This window comes from Lissotriton vulgaris, chromosome 6 (genome assembly GCF_964263255.1).
Source record: "Lissotriton vulgaris chromosome 6, aLisVul1.2, whole genome shotgun sequence".
NCBI classification, from domain to species: domain Eukaryota; kingdom Metazoa; phylum Chordata; class Amphibia; order Caudata; family Salamandridae; genus Lissotriton; species Lissotriton vulgaris.
Window position 1 is genome coordinate 1,306,468,697 of NC_141694.1, and position 23,087 is coordinate 1,306,491,783.

Genomic DNA, 23,087 nt, shown 5'->3' on the forward strand with positions numbered 1-23,087 from the left:
TGTTGCAGGAAGCATAAACCGTTTGGCAGTTGTCATGGACTTATTTACATGATCCTTCTAACTCGTAATTATCACTGCACCCTCATTATTAGGTACTTTAAACCATTATTCATTCTCCCTGTTAATTAGATCCCATGTGGCCTAATAACTGGACAAAATGGCCATTGACTTTGGACCAGTTTCCCCATATCAAAATGTACGCTGCCTTTTATGGGTTAAAATACCTAGGTCCCCATTTGCTGGGTGAGCTTTTCGTTTTTTGGGCATGATCCCAGCAACCTCTGCTCGAGCACTCTTAAAACTAACACACTTTCTTTCCAGGGCCTCTGGATAACTAAGTCATATTTATAGCACAGTGGATAGTATGCAACATTCTGACTGGCACCTAGCTCCATTGGGAAAGGAATTCTATATTAAAAGAATTAATGCCAGAGCATTTCTGAACGTTGTTGATGATCTGCAATCTCTGTCACAGATGATAACATTTTTCTTGCACTATAGCACCTAACTGTATAAGTTCAATAGAATTGTTTGGAGTTCTATCTTGGTCCTCAGAGGTGTTGATGAACTTTTGCTTTCTTTCTTGATCATCATATTAACTGCCTTTATTCCCTTAAATAAAACCAAATGTTTGTTGAAGTAACACCTCTGATTGCACATTCAGTTTATGTCTTCGATTAGTGCGGCCAGGTTTATATTAATAAATCCAAATGTTATTTCACTTCAGGTTTTTTTCGTCTACCCTCTTCTCCTGCTTGTTTAGTCTTTCTTTCCTGATACTGTGGTCCTTTTTTTGGATGAACACTAACCCAGTGAGTGGCAGACTTCACTTCCTTATGTCCACACAGTTATTAACTCATCACTTGTGCACCTTATGCATAATAATCTGGATATAGTTATTATCTGGGCAGTTTATTCCCTTTTTAGCATTAGGTGTACTGTCATGTTATCCTTTAACCTGAACTTGTTTCAAGTTTCATTCAAAGACACACCTCCTGTTCTTAGCAAACTTTCCCTTGTCCTGATGTTGACCATTAATTTACGTCTGGGTCTAAATGCCATTGATGTATACCCCAATAGTGAAGAACTGAATTTAGATTTTTGCACAATATGAGCTCTACAGATAATTGCATACGCTGTGATCCAGCGTGAACCCAAAAATTTGATCAGCGATAAATATTCAACAATAGTACATTACTTTGGCCCATATACATTCACCCAAATCCCTGATGTGCTGGGGTTAAGTTTGTTAACTTTACTTCAATTTACTCTTGTTTACTCGGGCACAAAATTTAAAAATTCTTTACTTTTGTGTATTGAACAAATATTAATCGACGTTTCATCTACTCTGTGAATGGACCAATTAGTTGAAGAGTTGATGGCAATGTTAATTTTCGAAAGACATTAGTCATTGAAACTGGCTGAAATAACCACTAACTTTTGGTGAGATTTTATAATTTTATCTAGTAATAATAAATGCTCATAGTGATTACATTCATAATTTCAAATACTGGAAACCTCATGTGAGAGAGAGAGAGCAATAATCTAATCATAGCAACAACGGAACTATCATTTATCTCAAATATACGTTGCAAAGAGTGGATAGATAAAGTGACATTAGATACAAGCAAAAATATATCGATTTTAGATCATCAATTTGGAGGGGATAAATGAAGAGTCAACAGTTTCAGAGACAAGAATACAACTGCAAAATAATGCTGCAATGCGAAGTCAGAACAGATACAAACCCATGGGATCTGTAAGGGAAAACCACCACCCAGGCCTAAGCAGCAGTGGGAGACCCCTGAACCGAGAGTCAGGGATCAAAGTCTTCACAACCAGGACAGGGACAGGGACAGGACAGCAACAGCTAGGCCTCTCTGCAAACTGACGAACAGCATTGCATCCCTCTCTCTGACAACTTCAGCCAACCCCGCATTAACCATACCCATAAAGTACCTATTCTTATATATGTCCATCCCACATTTGTTTCTAAGCTCACATTTTCTAGCTAAGGGATTGGTTAATTTCTAGGGGTGAGATGTCACCCCATGGTGAGATCAGCTAGTTTTGACTACCCCATTGTCTCAATAAAAGTTTTATACAGTCATCAATACCTCTTCTCTCTCATGAGTACACATTTAACAATTTATTGTACATTTTAATAAATTCAATGACTGCAAGTTCCGTTCCCACGATGACACTGGCTTTGGCTGGCTTTCAAAGTTCTGTCCTTCACCAGGTCAGGCTTTTTCAGTTTTGCACAGCAGTTCAGCCATGTGGTCACATGGTTCCTGCTCACTCCTAATTCCACCCGCCCTCGATTAAGCCAACTTTAAAAGATGGAGAACGCGTCCATTACTAAAAGAACGGAAAACGGACAATTATTAATTATGTGACAATGCAATTTTCACTGTTTACCATCCACTTTAGCTCTACTTCATATTAACGGTTAGCCTAGTATAGCACAAGCAGAAAAGCTGCAACATTTATTAGGATAAAGCAACCCACGTCTTGCTTTTTATTGAATGCACATGCGGCCTTGCCATGCAGACCTTCTTAATTCATTCTAAGCACAATATTATTCCATTTACGTTATTTATGCATTAATTCTGGTTAGTTTATGCATATTTTGAAACAAGCTTCCCGTGTGTTGTGTAATTGTGCACATTAGTTCATTCCAACACTACTTACTGTTAGTACGTATTATAGGGGTGTTCATTAGAGCAGATTTCTTTAGCAAAGTCCTGCTCCATCAGCTGCAATTTCAATTGTAACGTCTGTCACCATTTCCTTCTTTCTGATCATATACTGGGCTTTGTAGCTTTTTTTTGCGACTAGCATTGCGTGTTCTCTTTCCACGCTGAGCACTTCTTTCAAATTTGATTGTCATTTGTCTATAAATTCTGATTGAACTTCTCTTACAAATTCTTCTAATTATTCACATTGTCTTTGTTTCTTTCAATAATTGTACAGTGGTTTAGTGAATACATCACATAACTGATTGAATTTGTCTAAAGGTAGATCTCTTCTTGACGTTGTTGTACATATCTATTTATGCCCAGGTTCCAATTTGGGTTTGTGTGGCTGCTCCTGTAGCGTATACTGGTAACTCTTAAAATAAACCTTGGGTTCTCTGCCTGCACAGTTATGTATATACCAGACCGTTATTTTGCCACTTGGATTGCAATACCATCTGAGGCCCGGGAACATGACAATACCCACCATGCATTCCGCCTAGTGACCTATGACTGCCTAAAGACCCAGGGAAAATACCTCCGATTCATTTGCTTGTATTCTTATTGCTCCCCAGTCTTCCTGTATTCAGTTATCTGTTCAGTATTATTATTGTTTTATATTCTATTCCTGTTTGTTTGGCTACTTAATGTCAGTTGTCTGTACATGTTGTTATCAGTTCTACCATATCTCTAAAATCTACTCTTGCTCACCCTATGAAACTCTTTTCTTACTCTGGCTTTAGACTCTTTCACCATTGGCCCATGCTCCATCTTGTGTTCATCTACCTGTCCTGCTAATACATTTAGGCAGCTTCTCCAGAAATTAACTATATGCACTTTCAAGCAACATTTGGATAAATGTAATTAGGTCAAAATATATTTTAACACTTAGTATATTGGTGTATTTTTGCCCTGAAATCGTGTGACCGCTTTCTTAGGTAAATGCCACCCTACGATTAAGACCATATTGCACAGATTTCAGCCTATCCCAAAAAATACTGTGTATATTCAGGGTGAAAAAAAAGAGAAACCTCTCCTGATAACATTCATATTTCAACCAAATTACTTAGTCGAGTTAATGACTGAAAAGTAAATGCGAACACTAGCCATTTTGTTGTGTCTGATCTTAACATCTCAAAGCTTCAGCTGGAAGCATAAATGATATAAGACTACAAACCGGTATTATCCAGTTTTTCCTAATTTTTGCATAGGAGGGACAGAAAAACATAAAATGGTCTACTGTTTCAGGGCTAAGGCTGCATACAAGGCACATTGGGGTTACAGTAGCCTGCTTCTGTTTGCTTTTACTGTAATTCAGGGGCAAACTTCCGTACCTAAATTGTTGATAAAGTGCACGTGCATGAGGAGGCTCAATCTCATCCATAATGGCTTCAAATAAAAACATGCATTTAAAATATAGGAACCTTCAGGTTAATGTTCCCAGTGCTGCATCATTAAAACAGAAATCCTGAACATGGACCCAAAATGTTGCCTTTAAAAGAGGAACAGCTTCTTTCATCAGTGATTTGGAATCCTCCCACATATCCCTCAGCCACAATCTCAACAGCCATTGCCTAACCTCTCTGCACCTCTTCACCTGTTCGGCTGCTTTGTCGAGAGTTTGTACTTAAGCTACGGCTTTTTTGACTGGGATCTGAGCTTTGCTAGTCCGTAGTCTAACCCAGAACAACAAAGCCTTCAGTACCGCAATATGTTTAATGCCCTTTATCCCAAGATCTAGCCATGCAGGTAATAATGGTGTATTAATTGGAAGATTTATTAGAGATCGTATCAATTTTTTTTCTACCCGCTCTAGGTAGTTTGTCTGTTCCATAACCCACAATTCAGCACCATAAAGAGCAACACCAAAACTTCTAGCTCAATGTATTTCAATAGCTGGGGAGCTAGGGTGATAAACAGATTGATTGAGTTTTTTACAACTGAGGTGTTGACATGCTGAAATGCAAGACTACTCTTTTGGCTTTGGTCGGTCCATCTCAAGTTATTGTTCACTATAACCCATAGGTAATAAAAAACCTGGACTTGTTCTAGTGTATTTGAACCCAGCCTCAACTTCCCTTTAAAGGAACGATGGGGGTTAAAGGCCGTAAATGTAGTCTTTGTGCAGTTACTTTCGAGGCCAAAATCAATACAAGCTGTTACAAACCTATTTAATACATTCCGCATACCCATTGGTGTTTATCTGATCAACAACGTATCGTCAACAAATAGGACTTCGGGAATTTGTCTGCCTGCCAGTTTGGGAGGGTCACCCCCACAGTCACATTATGCATACATTAGCCCGTTCATATATAAACTAGGGTTGGGGCTAGGACACAACCTTGGCGGACTCCCTTTTGCACACTTATCTTATCAGTAAGTTCGGCACTTTGGTTCCTCCGAACCTGAGCATAGTTATGTTGGTGCAAGCTCTTTAAAAGTTGTGCAAACTATTGGGGAGCCCTAGATCCCTTAGTGCAGCCCATAGTTTAGTGCGAGTGATGTAATCAAACGCTTGCTTGAGATCTACAAACACAACATAGAGGTGACCCTTCCTAATAATAACTTCCTTCCAAATAAGTAATAAGAAACAGAACATTTGGTCCAAAGTGTTTGTAGATTCCCTAAAAACTGCTTGCAGATGTGACAGTATGTTATTTTCCTCAATTACAGTGTGGAAGCGTCAGCATCAGTTTGCAAAGAATTTCTGTGCAGTATCTATAAGACTAATTGACCTGTGATTGGATTGTTCCTCTTAATCCTCTTTCTTAAATTACAGGAGTGTGTCCATGCTAGAAAATGATAGGTTGTTTCTTTTCATTGAGTTGTTGAAAATAATTATTATTAAATTTAAATGGTTTGCTGATTACCGGTTTCCTTGGTAAGACTTTATTTTAGTCTTTTGTAAATTCACAGAGGCGCGCTGACAATGTGATGGACCTTCTACCCTTGATTGGGCAAAATAATGTTAATAAGTTTCATAATACATATTTTCTGAACGGAACAGCTCAAGTTATTTGATGTAAATGTGTTATTATCATCGTAGAAAGTGATACATTTGCACACTGCTGCCCCAAAATCACCTATGCCAGAGTTGTTGTTATATAGCTTAAGTCTTCGGCATAACTCCAATATGCTTGTATAATTACTGATGCTTCATTGCTGCTCTCGTTTTTGTTATTGCTCAATAAAAAAGATTTGAACTAAAAAAAAATATATAGCTTAAGTATTCAATAAAAACCTCTTTTCTTCTTCCTTAAACAATACATTTATTAACATTGATATTATAATGATTAACCTTGAAAACTTTTTACTGTCAAGCAAAATCTATGTAAAAGGTCACAGCAAAAGATAAAGATCCCTCAGAGAAGAAGAAATGTATCTTTCAACATCAATTATCTAATAATAATAATATTAATAATAATAATAATACAAAGATGTATAGAGCGCCTGATTACACCAGCTGGTGTGTCCCCGCGCGCTGTAGTGAGAGGCCGCCGAGCCGCAAGAAGAGCAAGGGGCACGATTTAGAGCTTACCTAGGCCCATACCAAAAAGATGAGTTTTCAGGTCCTTCCTGAACTTGGTTTCCGCTGCCTCCAACCTAAGGCTCGGAGGCAGCTTGTTCCAGTTAAGAGGGGATAAGCACCGAAATGATCTAGGAAAAAAGTTGTGCCCATCGGAAGAGAAAATTAGTCTTGGATGACAACTGAAACCTATTTAAATAGGTTTAGTGATTTTTAAACTGATGTACTAAAACAGCAGTCTCTACAACATGACGTACCCTTGTTTCACAAATATATTTTTAATTATGTTTTGCCAATGTGGGGATTTCTAATATCATAGGGATTTTTGTAGAGTAATCTTAAATAAGAATGTTTGGGTTCGCTATTATTATTTTTAAGGGTTTCACAAATCATGTCAGTTCTATAATAAACCATAATATTGTCTCCAAATGCAACATTTTATTTAGTGTTTTTCCCAAATTTTGCAAACCAAGTAAAAAAGAAATGGCATCACATGAGTTGTGTATAATTTCATGTTTTTTTAATTAGGTATATCAAGGAATATTGTTTTTTTAGCCCCATGATACTCTTAAGGAACATTATCTTTTGTTGTAATTTACTGTGTATACATCTTTTTAGCTTATCATTCTTTTGCAAACAATATTTATTTCACAAATTGGGAATAAATCCAAGCTGTCTTTCACAGGGATTCATATGTTCTCAGGGGACAGCTCAGGACTCGTCATTGTATGGAATACCTTTGTCAGTGGATCATCGAAAAAAAATCCGGTCCAGCACTGGAGCATTAAGCAGGTAGTTATTTTCTTTATTGCCATTCTCAATATACACATTACTTTACTGCCACTAGTGTGTCCCTAAAGCCTTCTTACCTGTTTGAAGAATTCTTTGATGCATATTTGTATGCAGATGTGGTGCATACGTATGTTTGAAGCGACTGCACTTTAATAATGCACCTTTGCGGTTTCAGCAAAATAATTCTATTAAAAGAATGTAATAGGCTATCAGTTCAGAAGACACTTCGGGCAGTTGATATATTTATGATAAGGTCACTTATATGCAATAGAAAGGACTATAGGATGTGCCTGCCTTTCCGCCTTTTAGAGAGGCATCCCTTTAATAGATATTTGGAAGAGGTCTTCCGTACCTGTGACCTCAAGACACAAAGTTAGCATTTGTATATCCCGCTGAGGCTCTGCGGTCAGAAACCTGGTGGTTCTCCCACCTCAAAATGAAGAGGATGATTTTTGACCAAGCTTCCGTTCCACCAAATTCTAAATGAGGCTCATAGTCTCCTAATATAGCAGACAACATCCATAGCTTAAGAGGATTTTTCACCAAAGATATGTACAAGCCGCATTTGCAAGTCTTTACCTTCTGTCTCTGTGAGATGGAATGTTGGCATTCCATGCACAGATTACTGTTTTTAGAACCCTAGGCCAATGCAGCTTTAGCGAATGTGCTTGTGAGAAATATTTTTAAGGCCTGAATTGCCTGTTTCTTCCTATAGACTGTCCTTAGCAACATGAAGCTTTACTTGAAATTAGGTGGGTTTGATGAAACACCATTTTTGTGCCTTTAAACTTATGTTTTATTTATTGTTGCTTATTTACAACTAGTTCTGTATGAGCCACCCTAAAAAAGGACACAACGCCTAGAGATAAAAGAAAATACATGTTATACAGAGGCATATTGACATGTGAAAGAATAAATGATTTACAAGCGCACAATGGAGATAACAATTCCGTTTTTGGAATAGAAGCATGTATGCACCTGTTCAGTTTCCTTTTTTTTTTTTTTTGAATTTTTTATTTGGCAAGCAAGTAAAAAAAAATATACAATACATATTCTGAAACGTACACTTTTGAGTGATAGCAGGGATAAATCGTAAATTCAGCATATACATCAAATAATAAAACATAGGCCCATATTCTGAGATGAAAAAAAAGGAAAGAAACAAAAGAGTACAAGAAGAAAAGAAAAAAAAGCTATCCAGGTTTGATCCGCATAAGTTATAAATATAGTGAAAGCAAGAGATACAGCTTATATCCTTTAGAAGTTATACAAAATTAATCCATATCTTTTCCATTTTAGCTACAGACCTTCGGCTTCTGCCCTTAGCAAGGGCCTTTTCCCTAGAATAAATTTAATGTAGTAAATTCAACCACTCTAACATGCAAGGTGGATTCCGTGAAATCCAAGCTCTAACTACCACCAATCTTGCACAGGACAAAGCTATGTTTAGCCAGCTTGAGTTGTTATTCTCCGTCGTATGTAGTGAGAGTAGTACCATAGGTGCAGTGAGTGAAGTATCAATCAGTTGTTTTTGAAATAGAGTATTTTGTATTTCTTGCCAGTACTTTGCAAGCATAGGGCATGAATAAATCATGTGTATGAGATCTGCTGCCACCAGATCGCATTTAGGGCATTTAGTACGGTCACTGTTTAAGTTGTTCTGTGACCATTTGGATATTTTTAATGGAGTGTAGTATATTTGGCTGACCGTCCTGTATAGCTGTAACTTTAAGCTAGAGGAATGGACTAATTTATTGATATTAATAAAAGCATTTGAGATGTTCAGTGGTGTCACATTAATTTCGAATTCCGACGTCCACTTTTGTGACAATCTTAGGCAATCATCCGCTTTATACTGACTAAGACCTTTATAGCCCATGCTAATTAGAGACTTCTTTTTCGTACTATACAAACAGCCCCAGATGTCCGAGCTGTTTACTTTTGTCAGCTTCATTTTCCGTATTAAGTAATCCTTAATTTGCATATATTTGTATGTCATTGCTCCTGGCAGATTATAAAGCAATTGTAAAGTTGGACACGGAAGGAAGCCATCTGAGCCATATAAGTCGCCTAATATCTTAATTCCATAAATAGCCCAGTCCCTCCCCATCTTGTCGCTGAAAATAGCGGGTAGCCCAGGATTGTCCCAAAGTGGTAGGTCTGTATGAAAAAAAGAAGTATCGCAATGGTTAAAAATCAAATTCAAAATACCTACAGCATCTCTTGCTGTCTTAAATTTAACCCGTTTGAAAAAGTTAGGATCTTGTACTCTTGCTAAGAATTGGTTTGAGTTTGTACCTAGCATAAACTGGTAGAAAAAGAAAAATTGATTTTTGTCTAGTAAGCTCTTAAAACGACCTAAAAATTATGCAAAAAAGTAAGACTTAAAATCCGGAAAATCCAATCCCCCTTTTTCTAGTGGTAATTTTAGTATGGCCATGGAGCTCCTAGATTTTTTTTTGTAGCTCCAAATAAAACTGCTACAGATTCCATCTAATTTCCTAAAAAATAAATTGTTAACTCGGAGAGGGATAGAACGGAAAAGATATAGAAATTTAGGCAAAATGTTCATTTTAATCAAATTGATTCGACTCAAGACATTAAGTGGGATTTTATGCCATTTTTTAAGCAACATGGTCACTTCTTTTAGTAAGGGGTCGTAGTTTAATCTGTTTATTTCATTGATTTTGGAAGAGATTTTCACCCCCAAATACACGGCCGATTTACAGATTCCTGTAACTGCCTGATTAGTTTGGTAATTCATAATAGTTTGTGTTTTATTAAGGTTTAACTTGTAACCTGAAATGTCGCCAACGTTTTTTGCTTCTTCTGTTATTCCAGTTAGTGCATGTGTTACATTTGTGGTGTAGATAACTAGGCCGTCTGCGTATGCAGTTATTTTAAGAGTTTTATTTTCATGTTTTACCGGTATTATCTTATCTTGATTTTGCAAGGCATTGATTAAGGGTTCTATTGAGAGAGCGAAAAGCAGGGGTGAGAGAGGGCACCCCTGCCTAGTCCCCTGGAAATTGCAAACGTAGGTGAAAGTAACCAGCATAACTAATTTTAGCATTGGGATCCCTGTAAATGGCCTTTATGCTTCTAAGTAACCGCTCTTTAATACCAAACTGAATTAGCACTTTCCACAAATAATCCCACCCCACTCGATCAAACGCTTTTTCTGCGTCCAAAAGTATCATGCCGAGTGGCGTGAGATTAGTTGCTGCTACATCGAATGCCGTGATCGCCATGTTGACATGGGTGGTGGTGTCCCTACCAACTAAGAAACCATGTTGTTGTTCATTAACTAAGTATGGCATGAGAGGTGCCAATCGCATTGCTAGTAGCTTAGAGTAAGCCTTAGCATCAGTGTTTATTAAAGAAATGGATCTATATGACCCGTATTCAGTCGGTGGCTTTTTTTTTTCAAGAAAAACATGTTTTTAGCCGTTTTCCAGGATTCCGGAGCCTTTCCTGTTGTATTAATAGAGTTCACGACTAAGCAGAAGAGGGGTAGCATTTCTTCCGCACAAATTTTATAGAGTTCAACTGGAAGTGTATCCTCCCCCGCCGCCTTGTTAGATGGGAGGGAAAACACTGCTGAACGTAGTTCTTCTATAGTGTAATTCTCTTCCAATTTATCAAGGTTATCCTGATCTAAATATTGTTTTTCCGGGAGTTTATCATTTAAATAGGATTGGATCTGATCTTCTATACTCCCAGTCTCTGGGGTATATAATTTTTCATAGTATGAAGCAAATTGTCCCATTATTTGTATAGGCTGCGACTATAGAATATCATTAGGACTTTTTATAGATGTAATTAGTGTTGAAAGTCGGTCATCGGCCACCTTGTACGCCAAAAGCTTTCCTACTCGATCCCCACATTCGTATTGAGAGAGTTTATATTTAAGTATCTTACAGCTGTTTTTTTCTCTAAGAGAGCTTTTGATATTTGAACGTAGAATCATAAGTTTATTTTCCAATATCATGATATCTGACCTGCTCATTACCTCGGCACTAAGATTGTCAGCTAGCTGTTTCTCAATATGTAAGATATTGTCCGTCACGGCCTTTGTCTCTTTCTTTCTTATTGCGTTTTGTTTGAAAATATATTGTTGTGCTACTCCTCTAATAGAGGCCTTGCAGGCATCCCATACTGATAGAATATTAGCAGTATCCATATTATATGTGATAAACTCCTTTATGTGTTTTTTGAGGGATGTTACAAAAACCTCGTCCGATAATAAATATCTTGGGAAAGTAAAAGGGCGCACCGCTTTTACCCTTGGGGCTAACTCAAACGTGAAAATAATAGGATTATGATCAGAGGAGATTTTTGGCATAATCTGCATATGTCCTAAGCTCATTAATTCATCTGAAGCCCACACCAAATCTATCCTGGAACATAGTTTATGAGGAGATGAGTAATATGTATATCCTGGTACACCTGGATGTAGACTACGCCATATGTCTTTTATATTATGTATTTTTGCTAATTCCAGTATTGCTGCTCTTGTTTTGCGCATACGTAAAGATAACCCTTTCTTCCTTGCATCCTGTTGGTAGTTTAATACCCAATTAAAGTCTCCCATCAAAGTAAGCTTGCCCTCCCATTATAGTAGTTCTATGTTCAGCCAATCAAATAAGCGTGGCTCATCTTTATTTGGCCCGTATATAGCACAAAAAAACATAAATACAATCTCCTATCCGCATTTGCATGATTGCCCATCGCCCCCCCCTTATCTGCCGCAGTTTTAATGTCTTCTCCCCGCAATTGTCTTTTCTTTAATATTGCAACCCCTCTTATTGGTGCATTTAATGTAGTGTAAACCACTTGTTCATATCCCAATTGATTCAGAAGTTTTTGTCTATAAAACAAATATCTGTTTCAGTTAGCATAACCAAATGTGCATCATACATTTTCAATTCTTTATAAACTAAATTTCTTTTAGTCTTATTATTCAGGCCTGAAACATTCCAAGCAAGACAGCTACAGTACGTCATTTTTGAATATTAATGATATCAAAAATCACTGCCCCTTTCTTATCACTCTTGTTAATTTTATGTCTTGCTTTTAGCGATTTATCTTCGTTTTGATTTGTCATGCCATTTTTAATTTTTACCCCCCCAACCCCCTCTCCCACTCCCTCCCTCCTCAATTCTGGTCCACCCCCCCCCGTACCAAAGGAAAACACCCCCCCTTTATACCTGCTACCGTTGGTTGGGCAGCCACTTGAGGGTAGTACGTATGGCCAGCTTTAGTAACTTTTAAGCAAGCAGGTTCTTGAAGGAAAACCTGAGCCCCTGCTGCTTTAAAGGAGTCAATTAATTGACGTAAGTTCCATCGTCTCTCCATGGTAGTCTTGCAGAGGTCTGACCTAACAAAGAAAGTCACATCTTCTGTGACAATGGGGGAGTTAGGTTTTGCTTTTAGAGAAACAGCCTGCCTCAATAGGAAATTTCCAAAATAAATCAAAAACGGATGAGGGAATTTGCTTCCTTTGTTTCTGTTAACTAATGGTAACCTGTGAATTCTATGTAACTGAGAGTCCCAATCCCAGTCCGCGAGATCCAGGAATGCACGTTGGAAAAGCTTGACTATGTTTCCCCGGGGGTCTGCCCCTTCCGCTCCTTCTGGAACCCCAAAAAGTATAAGATTTTGTCTTCTTTGTCTATTTTCCATGTCCTCGATTTTAAATTGTAGGGCCCGAATCTCTTCATCTGCTCAGTTTTGACCGAGGTTTCTTCTATCTGCCCAACTCTATGTTGTAGCTCTTCTACTTCTTGAGTTATAGTATTCATTTTGCTATTAACTTCAAGTTTTGTGTCTTTGTATTGTCCTCTTTCAATTGCAAAAAATATTGCTGTGCTTCTTGCCGTTGTTCGGTCAGCATATTTAAGATTAAGGCCAAAGAGGGGATCTCCGCCAATGGTGTGAAGCCTCCTGAGAAGTTGCTTTCGCGAAGTGGCCTGATCCTTTAGCCATGTCAGCCATAACAGCGAGATCATTAGAATTGAGAGCCTTTTCGGTAGTTCCTTCTCTGACATTGATGTCTTCGTTGGGGCTCTTTGTTCCCATGGAATTATCCAAAATTGGTTGACTTAGAGGATTAGACGGAGTTGCATTATCTTGATCTTGATCTTGGTCGACTTGTGATGGAGTTGGCGGACCCGTGGAGCTGTTTCCTGATAATCGTAGAGCCATTGATTTTACCCCTCCTTTGGCTTGAATCCACTTGCATAGAGGGCTGTCGTCTATAATTGGTTTGCCTCTAGTATTTGCATAGGTTATAGCCGAGGAGAGAGTAGAAGGATTGATATTTTTCTTGTTCTTTAGTTTATTTTTAGCCTTCCCTCTTCCTTTTTTTCGCGACACTGTTTTCCACTCATCCTGTGATGAGCCTACCCCAGCGTTCTCTTCTTCATCAATCAATTCCTCATATTCATCATTAGACTCCACTTGTTTCTCGTTATTTCCCTCTGTGCATTCTCCAGAGAGTCCCTTTGCTTCGTGACCCTGAACTATATTAAGCACTTCTATTTCCTTGGCATCCAGAGTTTCATGATTCGTGTGATTACACATATTGTTGAGTTCAGCGCCACTTAAATCTGGCTCTGTGTCCATAATCAGTATTAAATCTGCACCCTCTGAATCTGGAGCATGTATCTGTGACTGTGCTTTGTCTTTTTCTTTATTATTATCATCTTTATCTGCTTCTGTCAATTCTAAAGTCTCTGCATCAGTATCAGCGCCTGTGGCAGTATCAACATATCCATTGCTCTCTGTATCATTCATCTTTTCCTTATTAGTTCCCTTGTTTGTTTGCTCTATAGCAGCATTGTTTACACAGTTTACAGAAGCAGCAGAATTTATAGTTACACTGGCTCCCTTCACGTTTGTTAAACTATTTTTTTCGCCAGCAGTAAACATAGGAGGTCGCATTATCTGTTGCTTACCAGCCGTTGTTGCAGCCTTTTCCTGTTTCCCTGTAGCGAGTAGGTTCTGCGAGCCTGTTCCAGCTCCTTCCTTCCCGAGGGATTTGGCTGGCGTCTTTTGCTTTTCATCCGCCAATCTCTTTTCTCCCACGGCATTGCTGACAGCTGTGGCTCCCTGGCCACCATTTTCTTTAGCGTTTAATGCACCCTTGGTGGTCCTGGTGCTACGCGGTTGATTTTACGGAGCCGTCGCCTTTGTCGGCGCCGCTCTGCAACCCGAACTACCTGGCAGCGATGAAGGTTCCCCACGGGTGTCGTAGCTGGAGACACACGTCGCACTCCCCGCGCGAAGTAGGAAGCCACGGCTCGTACCTGAAGGGCCGAGCCAATACAGCAACGTCCAGCGAGCCCAGCGAGCACAGCCTGCCTCCGCCCACAATTCGTGGCCGTAACCTCCAGCAACCAGAAGCCGCATCCGTTTATCCACGAACAGCAGCCGCAGCCTCCGCTTTCAAAAGTAATTAAAGGTGGTGCAGTATCAGCGTACAAGCGTTTTATGTTGTTTGAAATGAGGCGTCAGTCCATATTATCTTAGTTATGCGTTTAAGGCATTTCTCTATCCGCAATTGTGAAGTAGTGGGAGCTTCGAGTTTAGGCTGCACCGGGCGGGGTCCTCAATCCGCCATCATCGTTTTCCCCCCAGCACCTGTTCAGTTTCCATTAATTCTTCACTTCGCTGTTAAGCATTTAAAGAGAATGTGACAATAGAAAAGCCGGCGTTTTCGTTCTTTTGTGAACCTTTCAAGTTTTATGCTGGATTTCCTGCGATAAAGTTACCGATCTTGGATGAGCAGGATTTTGAAAGTGTGTTTTTGAAGATCTGACTTTCCATGAGGAGAGTTTTAGAGATGTGTTAGAATTGAAAGCTACTGAATGAAGGGCTTGTATCATAATACAGGCAAGTTTCAGTACTTTTTAGACTTTGGTGGGCCAGACATTGTAGTAAGACAAACAAATGTAATGTGCTGGTGTAACGTTTTGGCCCTTACAGCAGCCTCACTGCAGCATGTAGAGCTGCCTTCAGTGGTGTCAAGTGTATCTTGAAGGCCCCATTCCCTGAAGGTTTTCGAAAGTGAGAAAAGGGACGAGATATCATTTGGCGCGGAGGCTTCCAAGCAAAGCAGAGTATTAGCCTACAGGAGGTATATTGTCTGAAGGGTCTTAATAGGGAGCAAAAAGATGTAATGGTTGAAAAGGGAAGGAGAGAGAATTGATGCTTGCGTACCAGGAGGCCAGGCTCATCATGATTTACAAAGTTTTATTAGTTGATGGTGGTACCGAAGATAACAAGAGAAACATTTCTAGACAGTGCCTTTCAAACATCTTCTGAAGCATACCTCTAAGTGCAGAGTCTGGGAGGGACGGTGTTGAGCTGGCTTAGATCTTATCTAGCGGGACGTCGACAGGTGGTCTGGGCCCCCCGTACTCTGCCAAAGTGCCGCCTTTGGAGGTCGGAGTTCCTCAAGGGTCGGTGCTTAGCCCGACCCTTTTTAATATTTTTATGACTCCCTTGGCAGTGTTGGCGGAGTCTTTTGGGGCCCAGATCATATCATACGCTGATGACACCCAGCTTCTCTTCACCTGTAGAAAGGGTGCCGAGTTCGACGGAGAAAGCATCCGCGGCTGTCTTGGGGCTGTTTTCGACTGATTTCAGCGAAACAGCCTCAAGTGCAACCCTGACAAATCGGAGGTGCTTTTCTTCGGGTGTCAGGCTGACCCGCCATGGCAGGATTGGTGGCCTGTGAATATGTTCCCTCCCTCATCTTCCTCCTCGGTTGCTAAGAACCTTGGGGTTAAAATTGATAATAGTCTATCACTGAAGTCCCAGATCATAGGCATAACTGGTACCTGTTTTGGTCTTCTGAAAATGTTATGCAAGTTCCTCCCTCTGCTTCCTCTGGTCCATAGGAAGACGACGGTTCAGGCCTTAATTTGTTCCAGGCTCGAGTACTCAAATGTTTTATATTTGGGTCTTCCGGACTACCTACTGCAAAAACTGCAAGTGGTCCAAAACTCGGCGGCAAGGGCCATTTTTGGCCTTCCCCGCCATGCTAGAGCCTCGGATCTGTTACTCTCCCTTCACTGGCTTCCTGTCAGAAAGCGGATTGTTTTTAAGGCACTTACACTGGCGCACAAGGCGCTCCATGCTGTTGGTGCTAAGTACATCCAGAAACGTCTTACCTTTTACAAGCCAACAAGATCCCTCAGATCAGAATCCCTTGGTCTGGCAACGGTTCCTACTATTAGGAAAGCTAGGGTAGGGGGTCGCTCTTTCAAACATCTCGCTCCCAAGCTGTGGAACACCCTCCCCCTGGCACTCCATTGTACTCCGAACCTGCTGGCCTTTAGAAAAGGTTTGAAAACTTGGCTCTACAGTCAATGATAGGTCTGCTTCCTTTCCATTTTTCTTTCCTTTCTGTTTCAGCTATGGGTCAGAAAGCGCCGGGACACTCCTTGGAGTAGCGGAGCGCTATATAAGACACCCATAACATTAACAACAGAGTCCTCACCTTTAGAATATCCCCAGGTGTCAGACTTGATCACAAAGATTTTTTCAGCTTAGCCTTAGCCTGAGCGTTGGTAGGTGGCCTCATGCGGCAGCACATTGACTTTGTTCCGCCCCATAAGTAAAGGCTGGATCCCGATGCAACTTTTTGCCATCGCGAATCGATCTTTTGGGTTGCCAGTTGGCGGTCAGCAGCGAAATGATGAATGGGGTTACTGACTTGCCAAAATGGGCTGTTTCAACTTTGATGACCCAGGTGCTGGTTACAGGGGTCAGCAGACTGACCTTTGGAGTTATGTCTTTGTGGTTTGAGAGTACCTTTTCCATGAGCCCCATGCACAGTCTTCTCTCTGCTAGCCGAAGGTGTGGCAGGTGTAGACCAGCAGTCGGTACAACCTCTCTTGCCAGGTCCAGTGTCAGGGGGCAGGTCTTCTTCGATCCTTTCTCCAGTTCCGTGGTGATCTGAAGTTCAGGGTAATGGGGGTGCAATTTTTATGCCCAGAAAGTGCCCTGGTGGGGTGGTGCAGTCTCTAGCTAATGAGCTACCAGGATCCCTCCCGCCCTGTGACGACTTATGGCTATGTGTGGCATCTAGCAATCCCAGGGCCCACTACTCTGCCCACTCCTAAGATGTCTGAACCTTTCCTTGGATGTTAGGAGCTTGAGAGTTGACAACTGGTCTGCATAATAACGGGAAAACCGTGGGCTCATGCCCATGTTCATTCAGGTTTGACAACTGGTCTCACCCCTCTGTTACTCGACTTCCCCTTTGAATCTCGCTTATTGGGCTAACACTTTCTTTGGCTTATTGCAAGGGGGAGTTGACACCGCCCTCTGTGGCAGACCTTTATTTATGGTTCCTGAAACTGGGATTCGCTCACTCTAATCCCCAGGAGGGCAAAAGGCTGGCTGGTGGCCAGCAACAGTGAGAGGCTGCTGAATAAACTGGACAACAAAGTGGCAACTTTCTAAACCTTGCATTTCCGTAAGAGTGACATCAAACTGGACCTGGGCATCGGATCATCAGGTCAGATTTAATGCCACAATTAATTTGATACAAAAATAGATAGAGGTTACGCACTCCGCTGTTGGTAGCGTGGACTAGTTGTGGTGTGCACCAGGGATATCACTCCCCGACAAAGGTGTAGAAATCAAAACATAGTCAGCGACACTTAGGGTAAGTGTCGACTCCCTGAGCACAACCAATTTGAACGTGTCTCCTGACGTTCTGCAAAACTTTCAATCAATAAAGTTCAAAGGGAAATGACTTCCATCATCATGAAATTTATTCCATGTTTCTCCACATGAAGTTATTCAATTCATTAGATGATAATCAATTTGGCATTATTAACATTCCCAAAACGTATGCATGAGAGTCACTGTGAGTTCATCACCTAATGCATTTCGGACTGGTAAAGTCCTTCCTCAGGGGTAGTCTGAAAACAATGTAAACAAAAATATATGTAGGATCCTACAAAGTGTCAATCTACACAAAAAACATTAGTCATAAATCATGCTCACGTAAATCATATGAATTCTCATGGACAACACCACCCCTTTGTGGTATTGCACAAAACAGTGTGGAGTGCTCCCATAAGCTCTGTGCAAATGTGTTCTGCAGCACTGGAACTGGCTGAATTGTCTGGGAATCCCCTGCTAGTGCACAACCTGGCAGACCTTAAACCACTATTGCAAAGAAACGTATCCTGTGACGTGTAGTAGATCACAAATGGTAGTTACACCCAGAGGTGACACAGCATGTCTTCCAGCAAAGGAGAAAACCCTGGCTTGATCTCTTCGCCACTGCTGACGACACGCAATGTCAGTATTTGGTTAGCTGGCATTCCCAAGAAGGCTCTCTCTCTCGGCGACACATTCCGCCTGGAGTGAACCACTGGACTCCAATAAAGCTTTCAACTACTACCTCTGTTGTCCCCAATTCTAAAGATCAGGAACGACCAGCCCAAGATATTTCTTGACTCCGAGTTGGGGCTGGACAGTGTGTTACCCAAAACCTGTGCAAAAACAACAATTGATGGACAGACTGCAGAACAATGTCATAATCACCCCAGTACAGTGATCTGGGCCTAAATCCATCGTTTCTTTGCTCACCATGCCATTCCAGTTTGAACCCAGCTATATGCAAATCAGTCTTGACCCTGTGCCCAATGGGAACAGTCCGAACTGCCAGGACTGGTCCTCCCTGGACTGGAAACAAGCATCCAAGGACCAATTTCGGGGTTTCACCCCTCTTTAACCAGGATAGCTTGACTCCAGTGGCATGGAGAGCACGGGACCCACGTCTGGGCATACCCATCTCACTCGGGTGACAAATATAAAAACAACAATTGATGCTCAGAATGCAGAACAATGTCATACATTCACCCCAGTAAGAGATATTGGCCTGAATCCATTATTTTTTTTAATCCTCATGCTATTCCAGTTTGAACCCATCCATATGCAAATCAGTCTTGACCAGCATTCCGTTGATCAATTGTTTCTTTTGCATATGTCACCCTAAGTGGGAAGGATATGCCCAGACCTGGGTCCCGTGCTCACTACACCACTGGATTCAAGCTAGCTTGGCTGATGAAGGGTGATGCCATGAAACCAGTCCCAGGATTCTTGTTTCCGGTCCAGGGAGGACCTGGCTTGGCAGTTCTGGCTGGACTGTTCTCAAAAGGAACGGGGTCAAGACTGATTTGCATATGGCTGGGTCCAAACTGGGGTGTTGTGGTGAGCAAAAGAATGATGGATTACAGCCAGATCCTTGTGACTGGAGGTGAATGTTTGCATTGTCCAGCATACCGTCCATCAATTTGCATATGTACCCCAAACTTGTGGCTATTACCAACTGTCCTGTGATTAGGCTGCTGCCTCAGGAGGATTGTCTGTTGCAGCAGCAGGGTGTGAGGCTTAAGCAGTGGTATTTGATTGTATTCATTCTCCCTTCAGAAGTCGTGAATTTCATCCTTGCTTTCAGGCATCCTTCAACAAAGTCTGTTTACGCCAGACTCTGAGAGAAGTTTATGGCTTGTTGTGGTACCTGTGATACAGACCCGTTGCAAGCCAAACTGTTGGATCTACTGTTGTTTGTTTTGTCTCACTTAACAGTGGGCACTGTTAAAGGTTATTTGTCAGCCGTTTTGGCCTTATTTCATTCACCGGACCAGTCTCCCTGATTCAAATAACCTGTGGTGATGCAGTTTCTTAAAAGTCTACTTCGTATGTTTCTTCCTAAACCCTTTGTGATGCCATAGTGGGATTTTAATGTGGTCCTTATTTTTCTTTTATCTTCTTATTTTTTTAAAGGAACTCTCTATTAAACATTTAAGTTACCTGATACAAAGTAAGGTAGAGAAAGAGCATATTTAAGTCTAAGCATTTTTCTAATGTTGTATTGTTATTGATGTGTGTGAAAGGTTAAAGTAAATGGACGAAATAAGTGCAGGGCTGGCTCCTTTGGCCAAAGGAGCAGTAGAGAGGGATTGGGCAACAGAAGTACGGATTGACTGATACTCCTGTGATTTCCTCATGCCGAAGAATACTGGAGACCTTCTCCTGTTTCATATCTCTGCCCTCTGAATGCCTTCTTACGGAAGGACAAATTCAGGATTCTCATGAGTGTCCGAGTTCTGTCTGCTCTGGTTGGAGGCTTTAGCCATGCAGGATGTTCTGCAGTCCACTCATGCGACTTGTGGCTTAGGGTATGCCAGGAGCAATTCTCAATTTGCCATGCCCCCTTTGGCCTCACCAATACCCCATATCTGAAGAAACAGGTTAGTATTAGGTTCCTTACCTTAGAATATCCCCATGCATCAGACTGGATCCGGAAATTTTTGCGTAGCAATACCCCTGCGCGTCGTTAGGCATCGTCTCTGGCTCCATGTCCGTCGTCGTCTGCGCCGGAATGACGTCGTCGGAGTACTTAGACGCCGCCCATGCGCGCTGACATCAGTTCTTCTTTTTTCCGCGCCAGCTAGCGCAGATCCGGAGAAGCTCAACCCCTTAGTCACTTTTTGACTAAAACTTTTTGATAATTTTTGATCCTCTTCTAGTTGTTCTCGACTCTTCAGGTGCCGGTAGGTATGCCCGGGTTCAAACCCTGCTCGAAGTGTAGTCGACTGATGTCGAATACCGACCCCCATCGCCGGTGTCCGCAGTGCCTAGGCCTCGATCACGACGACCGATCCTGTTCCGACTGTCAAGCCCTGACGTCGAAGGCTAGGCGGGAGCGGTCCCACAAGCGGCTCGAACTCTGGCAGTCGGCCCTGCGCCATTCGAGGTCCTGGTCCCACGGGAGGTCGTGGGACCGGTCGTGGGGTCGGAGCCCTCGCAGCTCCGGAAGTCGGCATCGGTCTTCTAGTTCCTCCTCAGGTAAGAGGCATGAGAGGTCGGAGCGGCGTCATCGCTCCTCCAACCGCCCCCGACGCTTGCCCGACGCGGCCGGGGTTTTGGGTGGCACCACCCACTCGGCTCCGCCGAAGTCGCAGGCGCCACATCCTGCCCATACCTTCGGGTCCCTGAGCAAGATGCGATGCGGGAGGAGATCGAGCAGTACCTCATGGCCATGAGGTCGCTCTCTTCTCCGCCGGCCCCACGGCGCCTTCGGGCCCAGTGGGCCCGGCTCCGGGGCCTAGCGGGTCGGGTGCTCCGACGCCATCGGCAGCTTCAGCCCCGGCACCGCCGGCGACTTCGGTCCCGGCGCCGCAGGCCCCGACCGGATCCGGATCCGACCTCGCCGGCGCCGTCCCCGAGGGTGTCACCACCGGCGCCGACTTCGGTTGACGCCAGCCCCAGTCCTTCTGTCGCTCCCGTTCAGCCGTCGACACGGCCCCGTTGGGAGCCGTATGAGACGGCAATAGGTACATTCCACTTTAACGAACGGGCCCCGATTGTTGATCCTGGCTACCAGGAATTGGGTGACGACGAGGACTGGGAGGGGTCTGAGGACCCTCTGACACGGGAGTGTCAGGACCAAGCGGACTGGACAGTGGAGCTTGGGGAAGCCAGTGGCCTGCACCTCTCTCCAGACACTGGTTTTGTCTCCCCTCCTACCGTGGCTACGGAGGAGGGGGCAGCCTATAGCATAGTGTTGATGCGGGCGGCTAAGGCCTTAAACCTTACGCCCCCCTCAGCGGCCGTGATGACTAATCTCCTCACCGAAGTCCTCAAACCGCAGTCAAGTTCGGTCGAGCCTCTGCTGCCGTTCAATGAGGCCTTATGTGACGTTCTGTTGGGCACTTGGTCCAAGCCCGCCTCAGGACAGCCTGTGGACAGGAACGTGGCCAGACGCTACCGCCCGGCTCCGGGTGACCCTAGCTTCCTGTCGACCCACCCCATCCCCGAGAGCCTGGTTATCCAGGCCTCTAACTCCCAGACTACGTTCCCGTCCGCTCCTCCCGACAGGGAATCCAAGAGGTTTGAACAGTTTGGCAAGAAAGTGTTCTTGTCCCTTAGTCTGGGACTGCGGTCAGTCAATACCGCATGCCTCTTGGGCCGCTACACCCACACCCTGTGGGACACGGTTGCGGACGTGCTGCCACAATGCCCTGAGGAGGTCAGGGCTAAACTCGCCCAAGCCCTAATGGAGGGTCGAGATGCGGCACGGTATTCTATCCGGTGCGGACTGGATACCACCGATACACTGGGCAGAGCGATGGCTACGACAGTGGCGGTTCGACGCCACGCCTGGTTGCGGTGCCCCAATTTTTCGGCTGATGTCCAGACTACTCTTCTGGACATGCCGTTTGATGGCCGTCGCCTGTTTGGCGACCAGGCAGACCACTCGCTTGAGCGCTTTAAGGACTCCAGGGCTACGGCCAAGTCCTTGGGCCTCTCAGCCCCACGCCAGCAGTCGGGTGCCTTTCGCTCCTTTCGTGGCCAAGGAAGGGGCGCCCCCATACATGCCGCCAGCCACACGCCGCCTCAATAGAATCTTCAGTGCGGTGGCGGCCGCGGAAACCGCCGGGGAGGCGGTCGGGGACAACGGCGAGGCCAGTCCGCACCCGCTCCAGCAGCATCCGCCTCAAAACCTTCCTAGTCTGAGTTTTCAGGCCCATGTGACGCCAGTGGGGGGCCGGGCTCGCCATCACCTCTCCCACTGGCGCACTGTCACATCGGACAGGTGGGTGCTGCAAATCGTCCGAAGGGGCTACTCCCTCCCCTTCGAGGCGACCCCTCCAGCCATGCCACCGCAGTACCACCGCGTGTCGGGGGACCACTTGCGACTTCTGCAGGAGGAAGTTACCGCCCTCTTGGCCAATGGGGCCATCGAGCGCGTTTCTGGGCCAGAAGTAGGGTGTGGTTGTTACTCCCACTACTTTCTGGTTCCCAAGAAGTGCAAAGGGGGCCTACGCCCTATCTTGGACCTACGGAACATCAACGGCTTCCTCCGGAAGGAGAAGTTCAAGATGTTGACTTTGGTTCAGGTCTTGGCTGCCCTAGACCCGCAAGACTGGATGGTGGCGTTGGACTTGCAGGACGCTTACTTTCACATCCCCGTCCTGCCGGCCTACCGGCGTTAC

The 23,087-nt window shown here is 43.3% G+C and overlaps 1 protein-coding gene across 1 annotated transcript in view; it reads left to right on the forward strand.

Annotated features, from left to right (window-relative positions):
• AHI1 (Abelson helper integration site 1) overlaps positions 1-23,087 on the forward strand; it is a 665,760-nt gene that overhangs the window by 260,807 nt on the left and 381,866 nt on the right. The window contains exon 14 of the mRNA XM_086925781.1: positions 6,950-7,056. Within this exon, the coding sequence (XP_086781907.1) occupies positions 6,950-7,056 (107 nt within the window). The remainder of the gene's footprint in view (positions 1-6,949; positions 7,057-23,087) is intronic.